This window comes from Schistosoma mansoni (genome assembly GCF_000237925.1).
Source record: "Schistosoma mansoni, WGS project CABG00000000 data, chromosome 3 unplaced supercontig 0044, strain Puerto Rico, whole genome shotgun sequence".
NCBI classification, from domain to species: Eukaryota; Metazoa; Platyhelminthes; class Trematoda; order Strigeidida; family Schistosomatidae; genus Schistosoma; species Schistosoma mansoni.
In genome coordinates, this window is record NW_017386006.1 from 1,912,935 (window position 1) to 1,929,823 (window position 16,889).

The window sequence follows — 16,889 nt, forward strand, 5'->3', positions numbered from 1 at the left end:
TTAAAAAAAAAGAAAAAAAATTATTTTTTAATTTTTTTTTAAAATTTGGATGAAAATCGATAGAGAATAATAATAATAATAATATATAATATTTAAATTTTACCATAGAATTTAAATTTTGAATTTAAATTTCAAAAAAAAAGAAAAAAAAATTTATTATTTTTTTTTGTTTAATTAAGGATTAGTTATTGAAGTATTTTGTTTTATTGATTTTTGATTATAATGACAATGAATTAATTGTTTTAATATATAATTAAATTTTTTAATACGATAATAATATATAAATATATTAAATGATGATTGAAGAAATATTAAATTCCATGACATATTACTTGTTATTACTAATAAACGAACATATTCTGAACTAACACTTTGAAAATTAACAGTTAATGAAATTAAATAAACAATACTATTAGGTAATGAAAATAAAAATGCTATAATTTGAAGAATAAACATAGTAATTATAAGTGAAATATTTACTTCTGATGAAGATGTCGATATTGATGTTGAGGATGTCGATGATGTTGATGTTGTCGATGGACGATTTACTTGTTGAAGTTTACGTGCCCATTTAATTACTTTTATTGAAAAAAATAAATCAAATAATGTAACAAGTGATAATTGTATTGGACATGTATTTGAAAATAAAGCTTGATGAATTAAAAGATAATTTGAACTATCTAAAAACCAACATATAGATAATTGTCGTACTTGTGTTATATCAGCTAAGATTGTAAGTGGCAGTACTATTACCACTGTTAAAATAAAGATAATAAGTATTAATAACCAATTAAAATATTTAGAAAATTTATTATAAATTAATGGTTTATAGATTAAAACAAAACGATCAATTGCCAAAAGGATAAATACATTACCTCGAAGAGTACAAAAAAATGCTTGAAAAAATGTGAACACTTTACAACCCATACTTGTTTTTGTTGACATGAAATAATAGATAGTTCCTGATGATACATAAGGTAAACCAAATGTTGGAAATAATCGAAACCAACCAACAAAAATTACAATTCCAATATCTGCTATAGCAAGTATTCCTAAAAATATAAATTGTTTATTATATTGAATCATTGAATTAAGGAAGATTATAGCAACAATACAATTACCAATGATATCAAATGTACCAATAAATGGGAATATATAACCCATTAATACACCAAATGCTGTTGATACTATACATAATGTATGACTAGCATTTGGATATCCTTCATTTAATAGAATACAATCAATTAATGTATCCCAAGGTGATGTGAATTCTGTCCAGTTAGCATATAGATCCATGTTAAAGAATTGTTTATAAAACTTTAGTGATTATTCTCTGTTTATAGTTTCTTTTTTCGGTTTATATATATATATGTACAGTTTTTGCACTGATTTTATCAGTAACATAACAAATACAAGAGTCCTCTCTTTTTTTTTAGGGAAAGTTAAAAGTTATTAATGGTTATAGTATCCAAGGTACATAGTATCAAAGTGAATTAGTTCACTGTAATAAAAAGCATTTACCAATAAACTTTCATATTATACCATTTCATTATATACTACTTATATATTCGATCAGATAATGAAAATTGAAATAATTTCAAAGAACAACCACATGAAAATAATAACTAATCACCATGGTTACAATCATCTTACTTTTTTAACCGCATTCTTTACATGATATAAAATAGAAAATTTATCCATCATTACATTGTGTATAATCAATCTAAGTATACTCAACAACAACAGCAACAAATCTATTACAGACAATGAAATATGATTTTTCATTGAACTAATGAGGACATTTAAATGTTCACAATAGTTGAATACTAACTAACTAATGTAATGTACAATCTGATAACTACATCGAACTTTTAACCGGTACACGAAATTAATAAGAAGGATAAATTATATGTAAGAATGTATTTTAAACATATAATTAGTAAAATTCACTTCTTTTGTGAATATGTATATAGGAGGAATTCACTTAGTATTGTTTGTTTGAATCTTCTCATTGATGTTTAGGACTGCAACTGGTCAGTTTCTAACTGGCATATATGCAGTTCTAAGCATCAATGTGACGATTCAAACAAACAATACTAAGTGAATTTAAACTTCACCTCATTGCACAAGCAAGTGCCTATCAGGATTCAGTAGCAAAGTGGATAACGCAATGGTGTTTGAAGCGAAGGGTGCTGGGTTCGAGTCCCAGAGTGAATATCAACTCTGAGATGCAGGTACATCCAGCTGACGAGTCCCAAATAGGACGAAGTGGTGGGCGTCCTGGATTCCACTGTTAGCCACTATCTATCTTTGCTTACAATACATAGGAGGAGGATAATTTTGTTTTATTTGAACAATTATTTATAAATTACTGACAATATGAATTTAGACGGTGTATTCTGGTTAAAAACTTCAATATTTTTATATATATACAGTCAGATTCTTTTTAAAACACGACTGGAAAATATATAAGAACTCTTGTCTAAATTAGAGCGAATAATTTCACAGTATTTGAGCGAATACAATCAGGAACAGCTTACTATTACAGAAAACAAACTAACTTCCAAATGAAGAGGAAATCAGGAAAATACGCAAATATATATTGTGTAAAACATCAAACTGCATCATGAAGCTAGTGCTAACTTGGAATCTTGGAGGGAAAAGAAAAAGAGGAAGGCCGAAGAACACATTACTTTGGGAATGGGAAGCAGATATGAAGAGGATAAATAACAACTGGAAGGAACTGGAAAGGATTTTCGAGGATAGAGTCAGATGAAGAATGCTGGTAGACGGCCTATGCTCCTCAATGAGGGGTAACAGGCATAAGTAAGTAAACAAGTATAAAAGGACTGACTGCTGACTACCGATATCCATATAGTCTTGAACGAGTGAAATTATATACCCTATTATTTGATACCAGCTACGGTTGTAAACCGTCTGAAAAATGAACTGAATAAACTGATATATCCTCTTGTATAACTGATTGATCATTGAACGTTCACTTATGTTTTGTATGTAAAATCTTTCTTACGGTTGATCGAGTTCTGTCTATCAAGTTGAAATGTAGTCATTAGTCTACGAGACTCAGCATCGCATGAACAGTGTTAAGACCTAAGCTGGTGACACGATGGTAGTCACTACTCAGTGACTAATCCATTGTGCAATACACTTCAGTTCTACAAAAGGTTGCTCACTGCCTCACTAGCTCAATGGTAATGACTGGGTCTGTGAAGCTGAGTGAAACGATATCGAATCAGTCAGGGAGTATTAGTTACCTCACCTTGGTAATGAGCACTGAATAACATGAAACCTAGGTCACAGGATTTCCTGTTGACTACCTCCAAATACCATCTTACAAACAGACGGATCTCCATCGATAGAGCAGACAAATTTCAATTCTTCTCAACTTCAATAGAAGATAAAGTTAACAAAATGGAAATGTACGGAAAAAATCAAAACCTGTAATAAACAAACAAGTTCCCACTATATTATAGTAACAGTCTGGTGATTTATTTAACAAATAATACATTTAACTATCTAAACACCTGATTGTTAAATGTGAGATTGTGTTGCAAAATGAATTATGTTCATAGAGATCTAAGTGATATTTCTCTATAGGTTTCAGTTCTACCAACAATAAAATAATGTAATTCACTTACCGATCTACTATTTAAATATGAAGTATCGATAACAAAAATCGTTTTCAATATGAGATTGTGGGGATTCGTCCTAGTATGAGATTCCACAACCCCATAATGAAAACTATCATGTGCTCACTAGTGAATAGATTCCAGAGGAAATTTCAGGAGTTCTAATGAAAACACGTGGTCGAGATAGCTAATCCGTGTCGGCTGGAAGACAGTTACTCACTGAAGACAATGTGAAGTCGCGGTTCAGTGGTCTAGAGGTTATTTCGATCTGGTGTGTGAGATCATGAATGAACATTTCTAAGAATCCCCATACTAGGACGAAACGGCCGTCAGTGCTTGCACGTTTTCAATGGTAGTCTAGTTTAGATCGACTCATAAATTCAACTATTAAAAAATGACTACAATCACCACAAATCCCCATTCTGATAATAAATATATACAAAATTTAAATGTAAATGTTTCCCGACGGTCAATAACCGGCACAAAACAACAAAGGAAGAGGAAGTGTCGTTCAAATATATGATTATAAATAAAATTACAACACATGCTATAAATTGGTGAATGACCAAGCTAAATAACTGTTGAAATTAAATAACTCGAATAGAAGTATATAGTAAAGATAATGAAGTTATAAACAATAGAGACGAATTTTGTGACAGTTCCCAACCAATCAGAGAACAGCTTTGTAAGTAGATTAGATCATATGGAAGAAAACAATAACATCACAAAGTATAAACAAACTACATAATTAATGAATCTACTGAAGTCTTCTGCAGGTTACTCTGTCTAACATTGAAAAACAACGAAATACATATATTTCCATTCAGAAAAATATGGATTACTCGACTCCTCGAACAATTACAACAAACTAGATGGATTGTTAAGAGTCCTCACATTGTTCTTGGTAAGGATTAGGTATTTAGCTGTATTGGAGAGCAATAGATCGTTGAAAAAGTATGGAGTGACATAAATTTATTAATTGATCAAATGGCATATTGTTCACAATGTGAAAACTTGTGACTGTATAATGTAGATGAATCTCAGGATAAATGAATTGCCAATTCTCCTAATGTCTTCAGTGGATTCTTCAGTTTATTCTGGTTTGTAATGAATATTGTTTCTTGAATTTTTCATCCAACGAATACTAGTTCTCGTTAAAACTCATATTCATTTTAATTTGCGAACACTGTGTACATATTATTAGAACTGATATGAACACGCGTGTTTAGGAAGAGTATAAAGTAACTTGTATTACAGTAATTGCAATTACTTTGTGTAATGATTCATTGTATTTCCATCAGCATAACAGATAGATAAAACCATTGATTGATAGATGAAGAGAATTCAGAGAGGAAGATTTTCCTTTCGACGAAATCATTTACTTAAGCTGTACATTCGTATGTATAGTTGTATGGTAAATATATGTCTATAGAAGGATAGAAAAGATTGCATTATAAAGTGATTCGAGACTCCGAATATCAAATGAGGTTGCGCGATAATCAGGGGATTAGAGAAAAATGGGTGGATGAAAACAATTTACAGGTTAGAATTATGAAAGATAATTGTCCGCTCGACAGATATGGAGAAAAATGACAAACATCATAATAACTGAATAATCATCATGGAAAATTGTTAAAGGACAATAACAATTGATTGCGGTTTGGAATTACAAAACACTAATTGAAAACAAAAGAGCAGGACCAAAGCATACTACAGAAGGGAACTATGACCAAGGAAGGATGAGAGGTTGGACGTACGGTTCTTGCACCCCGAGTTCGAGCTTGAATTGGTGGATCATCAATGCCTCAATAGTGCGTAAGTTTTTGATTCGATTTCTTATCTATCCAGTCCCTTTGATTGTATAGATTATTTTGAAGGAAGATTCTTTCAGAGTGACGTGTCCAGAATTGATGAGGTGCTGCTGTATATAACCGGTGACTGTTTTGCAATTTCCTTCTAGATGTCACTCTGAGTAGTGTTTTGAGATGCGTTTGAAAAGTGATCGCTTTGTTAGGACTCTTCGGATGGATGGACCTTCATAAAAGAGCTTATGATCACTTCCAGACTCGAAACCCAGTTCCTATCGATGGTGCATCGAACTGACGAGTTTTAAATACACATCGAATGCACATTCAAATGACATATGTTTTCAATAAACCATTGTGTGCTTCTGGTGTTGTTGAATAAAGTGTTTAATTATGAATTTGATCCATTGAGTATGTAATGAACCAGCATATTTATACGTATATGCATCTGATGTCGTATGATGCTTCATAAAACTGATAAGAATTTGTACAAACTCATATAAGTTCCATGTGTTGATATTAACACCTCATTTCTATCCTACTTCTTTCTTACTATGAATCACAAGCAAATTTAAGTCAGATTACAGTACGTGATTCCTATAGTAATTCCTTAGTCTTGTTGAGGTATAGTTGACTGCTTATCAACATATGAATGATCGAAGATGATTTCAAATTAATACACAAACGTACCATTACAAATCATGTGGAATGTATTGACTTTTTGACAGGATAAATATTAACATACTCTTAGTATTGTTTGTTTCAATCTTCCCATTGATGTTTAGGACTGCAACTGGTCAGTCTCTTATTGGCACATGTGCATATGTGCATACTGCATACTTCTATATGATTGAAACAATCATATTTAAGAGATTTGGTTTATCTTAATGTACGTAGGTAATAGTTTTGATGTACGCTGAAATTTCATTTATGAAGTAATTTCCTTCTGTATGTTTCGCAGATCATTCGGTAATATGGGTGAACTCCAAACAACTCCAAGACATTTGAAAGAAAATACTGGTCTGTTTAACTTAATAGATCAATGAAAATTAAGCATTATTTGAAATTCATATTATATCGAAACTGTTTCCTGTCTTGGTTATGTCTACTGAATGTTATATTGACTTGACCTTGGTACTGAAACCCCCAATCCGATGACGCGTAGTAAGAACACAAGGACCGCTGATAAGAATCTATTTGACCTCAGTAACCGAGATTATAATCACTAGAAGGATAGGACACTGAATATGTGAATAAAAATGGTTATGTTCCGTCTCCCTTTATAACTTGAACAGTAATAATGCAGAGTAGAACAGGTGATGTTATGGTTAATAGTAATCATAATTAAGTTAAAAGATGTTATATAATGGTAATGGAGTTAATGCTGACTACATGATCACTTAACATGACAAGAAAGATAACCTAATAAATATTTGAACATCAATGAGCTTATGTAAGAGATAAATATCAGAAAAGACAAAGAAGAGGGTTAACAAAGTTAATAAAGGTTGCCAGTTTGATAATATGAATAAAAAGTGACATAACATTTAGTGCTGACAATACGATTATTAAACTGATAAACACTTTTGTATAGTACTTGTAAGATGATCATAAATAGGATGATTGTATGTAACCTGATCATTAACAAAATGAATGCTACTAGCATAAATATTAAAAGTATGAGTATTTGTAATATCAGCAATAAGAGAATGAAAATTTCAACCAATCAGGCTCCTGACAACACTTATGCAAAATGAACGCAACATCGGAAACAGTTCCCAACTGGTATTCAATAGTATGATCATTAACATTAGGAAACATTGACTTATGACAATAAATGAGACATTTTTTGATATACCATTAAATGAATTTGCTAGTCGACACAGAAAACAAAAAAAGGATTTCTGAACTACAATTCACGTTTTCGATAAAATATCATCAGATTCAACAACACATTAGAGACGGTAACACCAAAATTAAAAATTGAATTATTTACACAGATATAACTGTTGGTGAATCCATCAAGTCAAATTCTTCTATGGAGAAACATTGACAGATGTTCTAGAAATTCACTCACTTGTCTTTATCAATCCGTTGTATCTTGGTTGAACATAGGTGGAGTTGCAACGGCCAACAGTTCTAACACAGCTCTTCTTGTACGAACAAAACACTAACCATATTAGGGAGTAATTTGAATGACAGAATTGATCGAATTACAAATCAACAGCTCTTATCAACTTTCGAATTAACTATCAATTTTCTGGTATATTCTGACTCAATAACCCAATAGCAATTTCCACCGTAAAATGACAAATCAAATATAACCACACCTGTTACATTCTCATAACACTAGTGCTGATATTTTCTCTGTGTAATTACGCTCCTCTTTTATCGATTAATCTGTTTACATATTACAACGATAGTTACCCAACTCAACATCATACCAATTCATACCGGTTAACATACACTCAAATGTCTTTGTGATTTTTGTTCCCTACATCAACTTCTACATTATAAATTAAAATCTTGAACTGTGTTCTCAAATTTTAACCGAAAGAAGAATGAGACAGCAAGATAACGATTCAAATCGATAGTGTACAATGAGTATAGATGGTGAAAGGCTAAAGACTAATGATATGGCTCTGTTGTTGTGACTGGGTACTGGGTTTGAGTCCCGGAATGAACATCAACTGTGAGATGCAGGTACACCCAGCTGACAAGTCCCAAATAAGATGAAACGCGCGTCAAACTGGATTCCACTGCTAGCTACTACCCATTTTTACTTATAATGCTTGTGAATTAAGGCTATGTCGAGGCAATACGCACAGTACGCACATATGGCCAATAAGAGTCTGATCAATTTCAGTCCTAAACATCAATGGGAAGATTAAACCAAACAATGTCAAGTGAATTAAAATTCACCCCATTTCACAAGCAAGTGGCTATTAGGACTTAGTAGCTAAGTGGATAACGTGATGGCATTTGAAGCTAACGGTAGTGGGTTAAATAAAATTATTGTTTACTTGAAATAAAGATACATGATCAAGAAATCTAGATTTCACACTTTTGATCATGCGATTCTTATGTTTTGTTAATTTTCTCGTTCTACAGTTATTTATTGAATCAAAGTAACCCATTGTGTCGTTGAATAAGGAAACAGAGTATTCCGAGAAGAGAAACTTTCCTTTTCGATGAAATTATTTATCTAAACTGTACATTCATACTTATAGTTGTTCGCAAATGTATAAGTCTATAGGAAGATGGAAAAGATTGCATCGTAAAGTGATTTATTTTTATTGAAAATCTTTTAGTCCAATTTCATCTAATAACTAATCAAAGTCTGACAGACATAAACCCCCTTCCTCTTAAAGACTTCTTGCTACTATTAATAACATTATTCAATTAAAAAATGTCTCTGACATTAGTTGAATACAGGCATCAGTCCATGAGTATATATCATTTCACTAAATGGTTCATTCAAATACTGAATCATAATTAATACGCTTAACTTATTTCATTGAGTTGTTTATTAACAGTTGTTTACGCTAGATACTTCAGATCTGTTGGCCAGATACCATCAGTAACATTCTACTGTGGGAGAGAACAAACCAGATTCCATCCGGTGGAGGAAGAAAACAGGAAAAAGCACTGGAAGTGGATAGGACATGCATTGAGGAAATCACCCAGCTGCTTCAAAAGCCAAGCCCTCACATGGAATCCTTAGTGCCAAAGGAGAAGAGGAAGACCAAAGAACACATTACGCCGAAAAACAGAGACAGACATGAGAAGAATGAACAACAATTGGATAGAACTAGAAAAGAAGGCCCAGGACAGAGTGTGTTGGAGAAAACTGGTCGGCGGTCTATGCTCCATTAGGATTAACAGGCATAAGTAAGTAAGTAATTTCATTGAAGTTTAATGGTTTCAAGTAACTTTAGTCATGTGACAGTATGATCTCTGATATTGGTTGTTTCCATCTAGTTTTCTGTGTATTTTATTGTTTGTTTTTTTTTCGTTGATAGATCATTTATTGAGAAAACAATTTCACTTGTTTCATCATTATGTCATAAATATTAATTGTCATTACATAACTTGTAAGTACTTCATTGTTATTATTATTGTTTATCAGTGAACATTCCACTACAAATTTATAATGTACAATGATTGACAATACTACATTCATTACTTCTATACTATTGCATAACAAGTTCTCGTAGAGTTTAGTGAATTTCTTTTCAGATTTCAACCATCCATTTAAGAGCAATCTCATTGGTTAAACCGTTTATATGAGTAAACAATCACAACCAATCAAATAAGTCAAATTCTAAGGGGCAGAAAAATTCAACATTTTGACACACATCTCATTGTTCATCCCTCTTATAAAATATAACAAAAGTTGATCTGATATCAACCCTATAAACAGTTTTAACCAATGGATGAAGACATTTGTATATCGTGTGCTCTTCTTTAACCATTGAAATCCTTTCTTTCTGTGTAGCTATTTAGGTTTGTAAGCAAAGATGAATAGAGTACCATGCTTGTGAATTTAGGCTATATCGAGGCAATACGCACAGTATGCACATATGCCATTTAGAGACTGACCAGTTGCAGTCCTAAAAACATCAATGGGAAGATCCAAATAAACAATAGTAAGTTCATTCAGTATTGTTTGTTTGAATCTTCCCATCGATTTGTTAGGACTGCAACTGGTCAGTCTCTAATTGGCATATGTGCATACTGTGCGTATTGCCTCAATATAGCCTTAATTCACAAGCATGGTAAGCAGAGATGGATAGTGGCTAGCAGTGGAATCCAGTTTGACGCGCGTTTCGTCCTATTTGGGACTCGTCAGCTGGATGTACCCGCATCTCAGAGTTGATGTCCATTCTGGGACTTGAACCCAGTACCCTCGCTTCAAACGCCATCGCGTTATCCACTCGGCCACTGAGTCCTGATAACCACTTGCTTGTGCGATGGGGTGAAGTTTAAATTCATTCAGTATTGTTTGTTTGAATCTAAGTATATTTAGGTTTGTGTTCAGCCACTCTTACCATGGAGATCACAACAACTCCTCCTTTGTATGTGTTCGTATACACATGTAAATTGATTAAGGCGATATGATGCAATACAATACACTACATGCCTCTTAGGTTTATTATTTACTTATTTATTAAGTATTAATCTCTTGAATCTACTTGGCACTCAGCCCACTTTATTATTTCTTACTGATTTCATATCATAAGTCTTGCACAATTGTAATTGCATTATTAGTTCTTTCAACCTAATTGATCCATATTTATTTTGTTCATGAATCTGATCATTTCATTTAACGTATAAGCTGATTCAAATTAACACTACATATGAATCATCTCAATATTAATCCAAAGTGTTCAGGTAGAAGGCAATATACATCGTTTAAAGTTAAAGCATGTGAATTTAGGATCGTTAAATAGAATAACATTGTTAAATTGGATATATAATTGTAGAACCTGAAAAGAATTTATTGAAAAGAAAATTCTTTATTTATATATTAATGTTTCCAATAATAATGGTCTCAGGCTTCGTGTAAAACCCTAGTGATCACTAACTTAAGTCTTTGTATCAATACAAAACTCTGTGAGTGATCTCTAATTGGTAGGGTGTTGTAGGCAAGTGGAGAGGATTTGTAGCTCAGGTGGATGATTTTGATGGAGTTTTGTTCTCTGAGCTGGATGGTTTGGTCGTAGAGCTTTCATCGTCCTTCTGAACGACATCATCAGCACAAACTTCGGGTAAAAGTGAAGTGTTTGAATTTCTCCACATGTGGTTCACAGCTTGTCCTGTGCACCTCGTGTTGATTGGTTCTTGTTGACTTTAAATGTGTCATTGTTTATTTCTTTGTTTTGGTTGTATCTCCCATTGGTTTGATTTTTGTTCCTATGTTTCTGCATAATTTTCCTGATCGGCTGATAAATTGGATTGATTTCAATGTGCTTGTTTATTGCTAATTGACCTGAGTGCCAAGCTTCTAAAAATTCTCTGGTATTTTTGGAATTGCCTCTATCCAAAATCTCCACATTTTTCCAGTCGAATGTGTGTCCGCAGTTGTCCACGTGCATTGATATGAGTGAAGACATGTCATGGCGTTTGACTACTAATTGATGTTCATGCAGGCGAAGATGAAGATGGCGTCCTCTTTGTCCGATGTAGTTTTTGGCGCAGTTGGCACAATTTATTTTGTAGATGGTGTTTGGTTTGTCTTCTTTTGTCATTTCATCCTTTGGTTTGCATAAGATTGAATGGAGGGATTTTGTTGGTTTGTAGGCAAGTTTCTGATTTTCAAAAGTGTATAAGATCTCATCATACTACTTTAATCAATCACCATTCTTTATCAATCTTTCATTTAAGAGATTTACTTCTTCCTCATTAGTATCGCTAGTGCAAAGATAATTACTCGTACTGACCTTTAATTTTTTCATCTATAAATATCTCAACAAATACATGTATATCAAAAGGGATTTTTGTGGATATTTCAGTATTTTCATAGTTGAAATCATGAGTCAATTGAAACTAGACCACCGTAGAAAACCTGGAACCACTGGACGGTCGTTTCGTCTTATTATGGGACTCCTCAGCAGTGCGCATCCACGATCCCACACCCGCGAGGTTCGAACCCAGGACCTACCAGCTTCGCGCCGGAGCACTTAACCGATCGACCACTGAGCCGGCATCCAACGGTGTTATTGTCTAACTTCAACTGATCCACGAAGTTGAGCAACATGTATAGAATGGGGTTTTGTGGAGATTTTAGTAATTTTATATAGTTGAGATCATGAGTCAATTGAAGCTAGACCACCATAATGGTCTAGCTTCAATTGACTCATAATCTCAACTATATAAAAATACATGCATAACCAAACTGTTCAATGCATGTTTGACGCTATTATATATCACATAATTCTGTTAATCTTTCCTCACTGAATTATTCAGAATTATTTTTATCAGTTTTAATTGATGGAAATAAGAATCTGTAAAATTTTCAATCAAATTAGTTTCCAGTCCATATGAATAATGATATTCATATTTCATACAAATCAGACTGAAATAGATAGATATTTATTTTAACATTTAATTAGGATGATGGATTTACTGTTATTTGAATTAGTTAGGCTACTTATAACATTGTTAGTAGTACGATATATACAAACATTTTGCTTATATATTGTTTTGAGCAATTGTTCATGATTTTTAAAAAATACTCAATCAAAATAATTGCCGAAGAAGGAACTTTAAATAATTATCAAGTTAATAATTTAATTGGTTGAAGTTATACATCAACACCTTTGGATGCCAGCCAGCTCAGTGGTCTAGAGGTTAAGTGCTCTGAAGGCGAGACTGGCAGGTCCTGGGTTCGAATCTCGCAAGGCGAGATCGTGGATAAGCACTGCCGAGGAGTCCTACAATAGGACGAAACTGTCTTCCAGTGCTTCCAGGTTTTCCATGATGGTCTAGCTTCAATTGACTCATGATTTCAAGTATATATAAAAATTTAAACTTTATACGATAAAATTACCTGATGATTAGGTGACTTTTTATTACACATATATGAAGCTGTTATTCAGTGTTCTTAGTTTCCGAAGTTTATCAAAGTATGATGAATTTGTGACAGAAAATCATCTGTAAATTGACTCATTATTTGAAATGCAACTACAATGACACGAATAGTTGTGATTAATTTCCATGTGTTTGTAAAAACATTGGGCAATAAAATATTAAATCGTTACAGTCTATAATGATAATGAATTTACTAACAATTGTATTTTTCAAAGTCGAATTCAAAAGTCAATATAAGGGAGACTACCACTGAAAACGTGGAAGCACTGGACAGCAGTCTCATCCTAGTATATGATACGTCAATTCAACTTTGAAAATACTACAATCTCCACAAATTCCCATAAGTAATGATTGTATTTTTATCATTAAATACTAAATACAATTAATCAAGTGAAAATAGTTGAGATCATGAATCAATTGAAGCTAGACTAACATGGAAAACCTGGAAGCACTGGACGACCGTTTCGTCCTATTGTGGGACTCCTCAGAAGCGCGCACCCACGATCCCACCTAGCGATATTCGAACCCAGGACATACAGTTTCGCGCTCGAGCGCTTAACCACTAGACCACGGAGCTGGCCGGTGTCCAACGGTGTTAATGTCTAACTTCAACCAATCCACGAAATTGAGCGACACATCCACCACATCCATTCATTCACAACGGACCTGGATCGTGGATGCACACTGCTGAGGAGTCCCACAATAGGGCCAAACGGCTTCCCAGTGTTTCCAGGTTTTCCATAGTGGTCTAGCTTCAAGTAATTAATGATCTCAACTATTAAAATTACTAAAATCTCCACAAAACCCCTTCTGTTAAGTGAAAATAACCCAGCCATTTCTTTCGAAAACATTTTCTGACTTGATGTTTTATCGAGTGCTTGCCTTGTTAATATATGAACGTGCTGATTCCCGCCAATCAGAGTGGAGTGAATTATCGATCAGAGCAATGATACACAAAAGCCGTATGAGCAGTCTTGAGTACTTATCAGTCCTGCTTTGTGCCTAGCCCAGCCCAGCCAGTTAAGTCCAGAACACCAATATCAGCCTCTACAATATGAATCATTATTCTCAAACATACTGGGTTTATATACCAATCAAACAGACCACATAGTAACATAAAATAGAAAATAACATTTGTACAAGATTTGGCCAAATGTGGCTGTGAATAGGGGGAAGAGTAATTAATTGACTAGGGATAACTCAGGAATGGCAAATCGTATAATAATAGTTCATAGGTCAAAATAAAGCTTATAATAAAAGAAACATGAATATGAATAGTTACGTTAATTAGTAATTATAAAATAAGAAATATACATATCACATCGGTCCATAAATAGTTCTCAAAGTTACCATTCATAATTCTCTTCGGGATATAACACCTCCCCTTTTTTGTGAGATCCGGAGTTGATATCCGAATTTTAGATTTCCCGAATTTTTTCTGTCTTGAAAAACACATATTTAAGCAATTAAGATTTATTTTTGTTACATCTCGAATTTAGATTTCTTAGTCTGTGGCATAATACTTGAGCACTCGAACGCCAGAACTCTCCCAAGTCACAAATCAGAAGACAGAAGACAAGTAGAAGGAATGTTATTCCAAACAGTGTCAATTATGGTACAAAATTGTCAGGTATTTATACTTTTTAGTAGAAACGAAATCATCGTTATAGTTATCCAATCCGCACACAGGGAGTTATCAGCATTATCCAATAGGGAAGTTACACGTAGTGATTCTAGAATATTCTTCCAAAAGCTGATTGGATGGAATATGTCCGGCTCCTTCTGGGTTTCTTAGAGCTTCCTCAACTTCACCTGTGGACCATCCTCACAATTTTCAAATAGATTTTCATCAAATCTTACTTTAATACACTTTGATATATGAAGAACATTAGGTTAGTCAAGATGATTTATGGGTTAAAGATATTAATGGGATAGATTCGGTAGTTATTACTGTGTATAAAAGTAAACCATAATGAACCAGTTAAAAACACAATTGGTTGCACGGGTATTATATTCTAATTTAGATGACGAGAACTTCTATTATTTTGTTATTAAATTAAATTTTTTATTACTGTTACCACTATTATTATTATCACTATTACTATTATCATTACTATTACTATTATTACTATTATCATTAATATTATTATTACTATTATTATTCATAATGGCATAATATATTCAATCTTTTTCATCAATCTAAACAAACGCCCAAATAAATAATGACACCCAACAACTACTTCTCAGGTAAATAAGTAGTAAATATGTTTCTCTGAAAAGTTTATAGACTTTATCATATTATCTGATGTTATCTATTCAGTCAGCTATTCATTAACTTATTTATTGAATTACGGATGTTGAGTAGATGGAGAACGCCAGTGCAATGCTTGCTGTTTAAATTTTATTCTATTCGAATGTATTGATAAAGATATATCTACAGTTACTGCCTATAATGTGGACTGACGGAGATTCGAGTTAGGTTTGTAGATACTCTCTGAAGAGTAACACCAATTACCAAGAAAACTAGTATCAAACTTCCTATCAATTAGCTTCAGTAATCTAAGATTAAAAGAATGATAGATGTTATGCATCGCCACTTGAATAATTCTAGGGACTGAAAACTGATAGATAGATAGATAGGTTTCAATCAAATGTTTAGTTACAAACTAGTGATCATTCAGTATCCAAATATAGTTCACTACCTTAAATACTACAGTAATCACTAAGTAAATTTATTCAACAGTTCCATTTCTTATACAACAAGTTCACACAAAAAGGTATTTGTGGACAATTTATAAGTACACTCAGAATGAACATGTAAAAGTTTGACATTTATCATTACTATAATCAGAGGTTATTTTGGATTGAATATTGGTTGAAAGCGTGAGTCAATTGAAGCTAGACCACCAGGGAAAATCTGGAAGCACTGGACGGCCGTTTCTTGGTGGTCTAGCTTCAATTGACTCATGATTTCAACTATGATAATACTAAATCTTCACAAAAAACCCCTTCTGAATATTGGTTATAAATAGATGGCTAGATAATTTCATTTTGTATATTCATCAGCTAATTGATTAAATAATCATTTTATAATCAGAATGATTAATTGTAATTAAAAAAAGATGATTTAGTCAAGAAGAGTTCTGCCTTGTACAGAACTATACTTCTATACTATCAAGAAGTTGCATATTAAAATGAAACCTAAGTTCAATGTTTTAACCTCATAATATAACACTGGACGATTGTACTATGCTTTGAAAAGAAAATAAGCAAGTAAATCAATGGGTAATAAATCAGGTAACATTAGGAAGTATGATAAATCTAATTTACTTATCTAAGGAAATTCTAATATGTGTACATTCTATTAAGTAACGAATCACTCGTCCCAAGTATCTATAGTTGATTGACCGTTGTATAATAAACCCTATATTATGTTTGTTCAGTCCTTTAATGCTCATTAAATTCTATCAATTAAGTTGCAAAATGGAAAGTAGTTTAATGATAAATTAATGGGAAAAAGTATCAGTCCTATAGGAAGTCAGTCGTGACCCGAATAACTTGATGCTAACATTGTAGGAGTTGTAACTGGGCAATGAGAGTTCTACTGCATCAGAAGGCACCACTTCAAGTATGACTACAGATAAGCTTTTCTGATAAGTGCTAAATAACATGAAACGTAGGTAAAGAGTTTCTTGTCAACTACTTACAACGACCTATTGTCTTATGTAAAACATTAAGGTGTTAGTATGAAATCATGAGTCGATCCAAGCTAGATCACCATTGAAAACTTGGAAGCACTGGAGAGCTGTTCCGTCCTAGCATTGAACTATTCACCAGTGAG

General features: G+C 32.9%; 2 protein-coding genes and 2 non-coding genes across 4 annotated transcripts; 1 reads left to right on the forward strand and 3 right to left on the reverse strand.

Moving 5' to 3' along the window:
- Window positions 1-174: 174 nt before the first annotated feature.
- On the reverse strand, window positions 175-1,296 carry Smp_177720 (hypothetical protein; the record flags this gene model as incomplete). Its single annotated transcript, XM_018791466.1, has 1 exon — window positions 175-1,296. The coding sequence occupies one exon, from the start codon at window positions 1,294-1,296 to the stop codon at window positions 175-177; it is 1,122 nt and encodes a 373-aa protein (XP_018645409.1).
- Window positions 276-346, forward strand: Smp_tRNA_01715_Pseudo_TTG.1.1. The gene has a single exon. It is a non-coding gene (tRNA).
- Window positions 1,297-9,482: 8,186 nt separating the features above from the next.
- Window positions 9,483-9,725, reverse strand: Smp_202310 (unnamed protein product; the record flags this gene model as incomplete). The annotated part of the gene is made up of 1 exon (XM_018791467.1): window positions 9,483-9,725. One exon carries the CDS (start codon window positions 9,723-9,725, stop codon window positions 9,483-9,485), a length of 243 nt encoding a protein of 80 aa, XP_018645410.1.
- Window positions 9,726-10,255: 530 nt separating this feature from the next.
- Smp_tRNA_02216_Pseudo_TTG.1.1 lies at window positions 10,256-10,326 on the reverse strand. Its single transcript has one exon. It is a non-coding gene (tRNA).
- Window positions 10,327-16,889: the final 6,563 nt, after the last annotated feature.